The sequence below is a fragment of the Parasteatoda tepidariorum genome, chromosome 5, assembly GCF_043381705.1.
Source record: "Parasteatoda tepidariorum isolate YZ-2023 chromosome 5, CAS_Ptep_4.0, whole genome shotgun sequence".
NCBI classification, from domain to species: domain Eukaryota; kingdom Metazoa; phylum Arthropoda; class Arachnida; order Araneae; family Theridiidae; genus Parasteatoda; species Parasteatoda tepidariorum.
Genome location: NC_092208.1, coordinates 39229607 through 39239175, shown reverse-complemented (window position 1 = coordinate 39239175; position 9569 = coordinate 39229607). Strand labels below are relative to the sequence as shown.

At 27.5% G+C, this 9569-nt stretch overlaps 1 protein-coding gene across 1 annotated transcript in view; it reads left to right on the top strand.

Annotated features, from left to right (window-relative positions):
* The first annotated feature begins 3104 nt into the window (after positions 1-3104).
* The window catches only part of LOC107444629 (ATP synthase subunit C lysine N-methyltransferase), a 9379-nt gene continuing 2914 nt past the window's right edge, over positions 3105-9569 (top strand). Inside the window, exons 1-2 of the mRNA XM_016058840.2 lie at positions 3105-3526; positions 7237-7374. Of these exons, the coding sequence (XP_015914326.1) occupies positions 3296-3526; positions 7237-7374 (369 nt within the window). The 5' untranslated portion in view covers positions 3105-3295. The remainder of the gene's footprint in view (positions 3527-7236; positions 7375-9569) is intronic.

Here is a 9569-nt window from a genome sequence, read left to right as displayed (position 1 = left end):
GGCATTATAGCTTACGTTATAGTTGAGCATAAAGGTGCAGCTATAATTTGAACTCTTCAGCTGGAAATGTGATAATAAATTTTATTTCCTGATAAATTCTTCTTGCAGTGGTCAGGAAACCATATAAACTTGTGTTGAAAATTGATTACTTTATATCAAACTTTAGAAACGTCTATGGTGTTAATGCAATACAATGATTATACTTAATAATTGTGTCTCCAGATCACAGCAATAACCAAATTTTTGTGTCAGCAAATTGTTTAGTAGCATATTTATGATTACTACAAAATAATGCATATTAAATGTAAAATAAAAATTTTTGAACCATTAATAAAGGAAAATTTCCAGAATAAGTAAAAAATTTCTTTTGCAAGAAATGGTGAAATGCTGAAAAACAAATTTACTACCAAATGTAAATAACCAATTTCTTGATATTTACAATACATCATTGCTAATGTGAAATGATTTACAAAAAATTTATGAATAAAATTTAAAAAAACTTTGATCTCATAGAAGTTATTTGAAAAGCATTTATAATTATTTGAACTAATTTTAAAAATTTATTAAATAAATATTTATATTTCAATTAGGCATAATATTTCAGTAATTTAAATTTTTTTTAAATGAATTCAATCGAAAACTACAGAAACTAATCATGAAATAGATATCAAATTACACAGATCTAGAATTGCTATTTTTTTGTCACCATATTGCATTGGAATCTATGTTTTTTAATTATTATTTTGTCAGTGCCATAGCTTGTCATAAATTTGAATGATCAAGTTTTGGAATAATCCCATTCTTCATGGTGTATTTCAACATGAACATTAATTAGTTATACTTTAGAAATATTATACTATTAACTTTATTACTATCTTGGTTTTCTAAATATGGTTAAGCTGGGATATTTAGAGGAGTGGATCAATGAGACCCTTGAAATGCAAGAAAAGAAAAGTAATCTTTTCAAAAACCTTATCTTTTTCACTTAAAGCAAAATGCACATTCATCTAATGATTTACATTTTTTTTTCATAATTTTTTTAAATCAAATTTTAATTATACTTTTTTTATTTTATTTCATATTCAAATGAATATATTATCTTTCATATTTCATTTGGAGGAATATGATTGAAAATCTTATTCTGCTTATTATTTCTCAAATAACTGAGTGTTTCATTATTTATCACAATTTAAATTACTTAATTTTTTTTAAAAATAACTTCTTTACTAGTGTTGTACCTTTACCTTTAATAATACCTTTCTAGAATAGAAAATAATTATAAATGTAAAATAATAGTAATCTTTAACAAAATCCAAATCTGTGTTTTATCATTGAAATATGTATTGTGATTGTGGTGAGCAATGTGGATTATTTTTTTAATTTTAAAGATTGAATTTTACAACCTTTTGCATACATGGCCATTTCTTTGTAGGTAGACATGAAGATTATTGTTGGAACTAGGAAAAAATTATAATACCAGTTACAAATTTTTAAACACATTTCATTCAAAGAAACATTAATCTACATTAAAAACTATTTTACTCAGTACTTAAAGTGAGGAATACTTTACTATAATGTTAACCATTTAATTATCATAAACATTACAAAATAACTCAAAACACAAGTTTATTTAGTGATTCTTTCAATCTTTATTATAAAGTTAAACAAAAGTTGACCCAACTTAGTAATAAAAAAAACATTTGAAATATATTATTCAATTATCATTTGAAAAACTATGAAAATCATTTTCACAAAAGAAAGTATCAATCTTCGATAATTAAAACAAAAACATTTTTAACAAAGTAAAATTATAATATTTTATACCATTCACATAATTTAATGTACAGGATGAAAACTTAACTATTTATAAAAAATACTAATTTATTTTCCAACTAAATTAAATTTCTATCTTCACAAGCAAAATAAAATTACAAACCTTTAATAAATAAGAAAAAAATTTCACAAATATATTTTTAATCATATTCAAGATATAACACTTTTTATCCCATACGCATGATTTGATGTATAGGATAAAAATTTAATTTTAAAAACTCATGCTTACTAATGAGTCACTTCAAATATTCAGAAACATGAACAAATCTTTGAGATAAAAAAGAAAAAATTTCACAAGTCGCACATTTTTATCACAGTACATCCCATGCACTTATTTTACTTCACTACATTAATTTTTCCATGTATTTTTAAATGTCTTTTAAGCAATCTATCCTGAGTAAATCCTTTATTACATACTTCGCACAAATACATTTTTTCTGCTGTATGCAAGGTGGTATGCCTGACCAAATCATTCTTGCGTGAAAACTGGCTATCGCACAATTCACATTTATAAGGCTTTATTCCTCTATGGATCATTTCATGGCTACGGAGGATACAACGTTGCGGGAACATTTTACCACAGAAGTAACAAGACCAACCACTTGGTAAATGAAGAATACAATGGTTTTTTAGATGGTCTTTCCTTGAAAAACTTTTAGTGCATATTAGGCATTTGAAGGGTTTGATTTTTAAATGGGTGGTAGCGTGATTTACCAAATGATCTTTTCTTTTAAATTCTTTCCCACAAGTACTACATGCGTGAATTTCTTTAAATTTTAAAGTTGTTTTATTGCTAGAGTTTTTAAATAATACAGGTTTTGAATTTGATAAAATGAACTCATCACGAACAGAATACTCCACTTTTGATATGGGAGATGTCTTATAAGATTTATCGCAAATCTGCAAGGATAAAGGCATATCTTTGAAATCCTTAATAGTATTATTCATTGTTAAGGTGTAAATAATTGGTACATTTCATAACGAATATTTTCCGCGACTACTTGAAAACTGGGATTTATGATTTTAAAATACTTAATTTAAATAAATTAAAAATTTGAATTATTTCTTTTTTAGCCAATTTAAAATACTTTCATTCGAAATTGTACTGAAAGCAAAATTGAATTAAGAGGCAAATCTTTTATTTACATTTTTATCAGTAGTACATAAAATTAAAGTTGAAGTATCAAAAGCCAGTAGCTGGGAACGTATCTAAACCTGAATTTGGATTGGTTGCAGTTTCGTTAAAAGCGAAATAATGTGCTGAAATAGGCAGCAAGAAACGCTTCTTTTATATTAAACAAGAGATTTGTCCTTACCTTAAAAAGCAGACGAATTTGAATTTAGTTAAGTTAATAACTGTTGAATAGTTCAATTAAGAAGCCTACTTTTTAATATACAAATGTGCTATATTAATAAATAAACAATATTCGTTTTTTCTTATAGAAGAGTAAACCATAAACAAATGAGTAACAATAGTAAGCATAAAAATGTGGTTGGTTTAATAGCTGTAGGGACTTTTGGAACTGTTGCTGTGGGTTTAATTGCTGGTTGTTTCCCTTTTGTTTTGCCTGCTTTCCGAAGAATTTGTCTCCCCTATGTTCCTGCCACGGACACACAAGTTAGTAATGTAATTAGACTTCTTAAAAAAAGAAAAGGAAAGGTTATAGATTTAGGAAGTGGAGATGGTAGAATTGTAAGTTATATTTCAATCTTATATCGCTCCTTTTTAACTTCTACCCTTTAAATTTTGCTCGATTTCTGAACTTCTGTTTATTTCGTAAATTCTATTTTGTATAAATACAACAACGATTCCAACAAAATGTATGAAATATTTATATTATCTTGTGATGTCTATAAAGTTTCTTTTTTTTAATTTTTGTTTTGTTAAGTTATGCAGCGTATGCTTTTAATGCTATCAGGCCTGTAATTAACAAACTTTGCTTTTGTAAAATTGTTTTTTTTTCTTCTTTTCTTCAAAAACTAAATTTGAAGCTTTACTGCATGCTAGAAAGAGTCTACCACATTATAAGAAAACTTCTGTATCATAATTTGCAGTAGAATAATCACCAAGTCTTGGCAGCTTCTAAAAAATCAAAAATCATGGAAGGAAACTAACTTGAAGAGTGATTATAACTCGTAGCCCCCCTCGGGCAAACCTCTACATGTTTTTTTAAAGAAATTTTAAAATCCATGTAGTGCCTTGGCAAATTGAGTTGGCATGTCAGTTCATGATATGATTTATACATAATTTATATTATATCCAAAATATAAATATAGGGCATAAAATTATTATGATTCAGTATGACTCGGAATAAGTTCAAAGAAGTTAACCTATGTTCTATACTGGCTTTTTCTAATTCCCAAAAATTTTCTGATTTCCAAAAAGCATTTATCAGTTGAGAAGATTTTCTTTGAAAAATCAGTTGTGTAACAGCAGATGACTTTTATTTTCATTGTACACTCTTTTTCCCTTCATTTTACAAATTCTGTTTAAATAAAAGACTATATTCAATCAGTCTCAGTAGATAATCCAAAAAAATTTTCAGCAGTGGAAAATCTTTTTTGAAAAAAAATTTCAATTATCCGGAAAAAAAAGAAAACAGTTTTTTTTATATAAACTTTCTTTTCACAAAATTTTGCCCTACAAAAAGCAATGATTAATATTCTCTGACAATTTATAGATAATTATAAAATCAAATTTAAAATATTATTGATAAATTTAACTACTTAAAAAAAATAATTGATTTATAATTCATTGGAGTATTTTTTTTAACTTGTACTAAAGGGTGTCCATAAAATCATGGTGCACTGTTAAGTCCAGTGAATTTAGAGACACATTATATTTAGCACATCGTATACATTTGATGAATTTTTTAACATTGAAAAATTTGATTTTCTTAAGTTATAAAAGGTTGAAAATAACTTACCATTGACGAAACTCAAAATTTAAATCAAATACAATAAGAATCTAATTTGGTGGTAACTCCATAGGTATTAGCTACTACGTCAAAAGTAAATCTGTCCTGGCAGTGCTCTATTTCTGATAATAAAAAAAAATGAGCATATCACACCAAAATTAATTGGAAATCTTAAAATTATCTTCTTTCTTTGTGCTTTCTTCTTGTTTATGTGTTTAATTATTATTTTTATTTTATTATTGTATTTGTATTTCTCCTATTTTGTATCATGTATTTTATTATTTTTTTTACACTTTTTTTAACAAGGATGTAATAACTGTAACCTTTTCTGGAATGAATAGGTTATTTTTTATTGGATAAAAATGTAATCCTTCCTACATCTTTTTTTTTCCTAAAATTATAATCAAACCATTTGCCTTGCATTTAACATGTACTTATATCATAGTTTGATTTTATTTCCACCTTTAATTGTTTAAGATAGATGTTACTTGTGTAAAGATAGAATTTTTCTCATTATTCCTTTTCCATAACCAACCATCATATTGATAAAATTAAATTTAGAACAAAAATAAAATAGATATATTTCAAAATCAATGGCCTGAAGAGATTTAATGCTATTGAAAAAAAGAAGAAAAAAATATATTTAATTTTTAAGAAAAATTATAAAAGGATATAGATAGGTATATTGATAAAAATGTAAATCCATACTTAAAATTTATTTCAATGTAAACATGAACAAAAATTATTTTTGTGGAAGAAAAATTCCTTTTCAAAGATCTTTTTTGAGTGCTGCACAAAGAATATTTACAATTTTATGATCTGAAACTTAATTTATTTATTTACTTAAAATTCAATTTTCTAATAAAAAAGTAACAATAGATTTATTAATAAAATAGTTATTAAAGATTTAAAAATTTAGCATCTTTAATTGTAAAATGAATGTCTCCACTACATGACACTGTTGGGTGATCAGAAATTAACTCAATTTTTTTTAATAGAATTTTGAGAAAACCATTTTTCTTAAAAACTCAGGTCCTATTTCCATGAAATATATATGTAACATAGAAAGCTTCAACTAATCTTTTTAAGTTATTTCTTTATCTTAATCTTCTTCTTAATTTATTATTCAAAACTAAATGCCTTTTCACACTTTATTATTCACTTCCTGTGTCTTAATCTATTTTCGGCTTCAAGTTATGCATTAGTTAACATTTTATAGTTTTCCCTTTTCTAACTGTAAGAACTATATTCGCTTGACCTATTTTTATTAATCAAGTTTCCCTTAGACAAAACATATTAAGGGACTATTTTGCAAGATTTTTCCCTAGTTTTTATTCGATTTTGTGTCACTTGGATATTCATTCTCTGATTATAATGGTTATAAAGTTTAATTTGCTCTTTTTCAATCCTATACTTGTCTGTCTTGTGTCTAAATCTTATATTTCAACAAATTAGATATGCAATACGGCACTGAATTTAATTATTTTTGCATTACTTAACATTATATCACCTAACGTTGATTAACATTGCGTTAATTAACATTCTAATTTATGTTAAGTAATTTTACGTTAATTAACATTCTAACTTATGTATGGATGGTGTTTTCAATAGAAATGTAAACAGTACCAATCTCGAGCTCGGGACCTACTCTAGTTCCGGTTAAAAAGTTTGCAGCTGCTTACTACATGTTATTCTGATAGGCGATGTTTTCAAACGGATAATTTTGTTTTCAATAAAAGAAATAAACTAGATAATTTCTGAGCTCAAATCTGCCGTATTTCATAAGATATTAATGTTATTATGTAATTCTGGGGAGTTTGGAGTGAAAATTTGTTTTAGTTATTTTGTTATTTATTATTAAAAAAGGTGACATGGTTGCTAGATTTTGAATAACTCGCTTTTTTGGCAGTCTTGATTTGGCCTCTTTCCATTTGTTTATTACTGTTTGTTCGTGTTACAAGCTGTGCACCATCTTACGTTAGTGTTAACACTTTTAGTATTGTAAACAGTATTGTTAGCATTGTAAACATAAGTAATAAGTAATCAAATGCATTGTTTGCAAGAATCTCAAAACACAATGATGCCAAATGGCTTTAAAATACAACTGAAACAGTAACCCGGAAATTTAGGCAGTCCCGAGCTTGCAGCGCTCCCTAGTGTAGAAAACTCCATCCATAGAAACTTAGCCCAATTTTAACGTGCCATTTTGCTTATGAACAATCAGCTGGTGCTAACGTCATAGGTCGCGTGTGTGGGTATCCTTTATCTTCTTCTTAAAGTACAAGTACCCAATTTTTGAAAACTATGTTGAGTTGTTTTCGTCAAGAAGGTTAAAACTGTCAATTGGCAAAAGCTTATAAACCTTCTAAATTGCTTTATCTTATTAAAGTTTTACTTAAAATCTTCATCCATAGAAATTTTTCTATTATGTTTAAGAATTAATAAATAAAAATTTAATATGTTATTTTTTTTACCTGATTTTTAGGTACTTTCTGCTGCAAAATTAGGATTTGAATCAGTTGGAGTAGAACTTAACCCTTGGCTGGTGCTTTATTCTAAATGGAAAGCTTTATCTTTAGGTTTACGTAAAAAATCTAGTTTTAAAAGACAAGATATTTGGAAAGTAAGTTTGCAGAATCTTTTTCTTTTCTTTGATTATCTTTTAAAGCTATTATTATTCATTTTAATTTTTCTCATTGAAATGTTATGCAGTAGCTTCACGGGGAGTATAGGGATTTGCAACAGAAATCTATTTGTGAAAATGTTGTAAATGCTTATTACTTTTAAAGAACAAGTGCATTATGCTCATGTGTATAAAAAAAATTTAAAAATGGTAAGTTAATTAGGTCCCGACTCCCCCCCAAATATGGGTATGCTGGAAAAATTTTCAACTCGTCGTCGCGACTGTCTCCCACCCTGCCGGAGGTGGACAGTGAGTATCTGGCACACGCACCAACCTAGAGGCTCGGCAAAGCCCCTCCTTGGCATTTATTTAAAAACAAGAAAAAACTTAGTACTATTTTGGCAACAGCCCGGAGGTAATCGGGCAAAAATACAAAAGTTACAAATTTACTTCAAGAATTAAAACGCTTTACGTGTACAATAGTTGTGATTATTCAGACTATTAACTAACAGGTGAAGTTAAACATTTAGAGTGATGTTTGCAATAAAATATATGAAAAATTTACGAAAAAAAAAACTAAATTAAAGTTTATAAATAGGCCAGCTGGCCCTTATAAATAATTGAGGATGAATAAAATTTACCATATCTACCATGTGAGACACAGAATCTGAATGGAGATAAGTCAATGTATAATGGAAGTTGATTCAAGTTTTGTGAAAAGTATTTTTGGGTCAAACCTCATGACCGAAAACTGGTGGTTTAAAAATTTACAAATTTAAAGTTTAAAATACAGATAATATAATAAAAAATTATAAAGGACAATTGATAAAAGGAAAAAAAAAATATAAAGGCTTAAATTATACAATTGACCAAAAGGGTCTAAAAATTCTAGATAAAAATTAGTAAAAGATCGAGCGTACTCTCAAAATCGATGTAATAAGACATAAAAATTACTAAAAGATTAAAAATAAATGTTGCACTCAAAGTAAAAAGATCGAAATCACAAAAATGATTAAGAGAAGTGCAGTTAAAATAACACAAAAGACTGACATAAAATAGTCAACATTAAAATCAATGTAAAAAACAGATTAACATAAATAAGAAAAAGTTGTTAAAATTCATTGACTAAAAGACACGAGGTCAGTAAAACAATAGTACAATGAAGGAAAGTTAAAAATTTGTACCAAAATAACGTTAAAGCCTAAAATAAGCAAGATAAAATCAAAACAAGTAAAAGTGTAAGTAGAGTAAAAAGGTGGTCTAAAATCGTATAAATACACTTTAAAAACTTGGGTCGTGGTTCATAATATAAAAATGACTAGCTGTTCCGGAAATGAAGGTATTAATTAGTTGTTAAAAACTTGTGTCAGCAGATCCTCTAGAACGGTTTTGATTATTTCTCTGCATCTATTGTTCGCAAAAATTTGTTGGTCATTTTTATCATTGAATAAATTTTGTCGGAGTGCTTGGAGAGAAATAGGCTAGATGTTCAAGTGTTTGTTTTTCGTTACAGTATTTACATTTATCGTCTTTGTTAAAAAATCTCTTTTGATAAGTTCCAAACACTCCGTGCCCCGTCAAATATTGATTTAAAGAAAATTTTGCTTTAGTCTAGTAGTTGACGGAGTTTTAATGAATTAGTAGGTCTGCCGACCTTTACTCGATTCTCCCCATTCCCTTTCCCATCTCGCCATGATAAGTTTTCTTATGTCTGTTTTAGTCATCTTAGGGGTCCTCAGACACCGGAAATCTTTAATGTTTGAGCCGATTGCGTTCTTTGCGGCTCTATCTGCCTCCTCATTGCCAGGGCCGGCTTATGCATGTCATGGCCCCTAGGCAATGCTCGTCTCGGCCCCCCCCCCTACCGTCTTCTAACTTCCTAATATATTTTTTCGCTAACACAACACTTTATTCATAATTACGCTGTTTTTTACTACATAGGTATATTATCACATTATTCAATAAAAATATTGAATCAAACGAAAAGAATATAAGTAATTAATATATGCATTTAAAAAAAATCATACAATAAGCTTAAATATTAACTCTTCTAACTTTTTTTGTTACAAAATCGTTCAAGACATCCTGAAAGTTAACCTTTTCCAATACATCATTTTCAATTGCCATTATGGCCAATGAATTTAAACGGTTTTGAGACATAGTTGAACGAAGACAGTTTTTAATTAATTTCAATT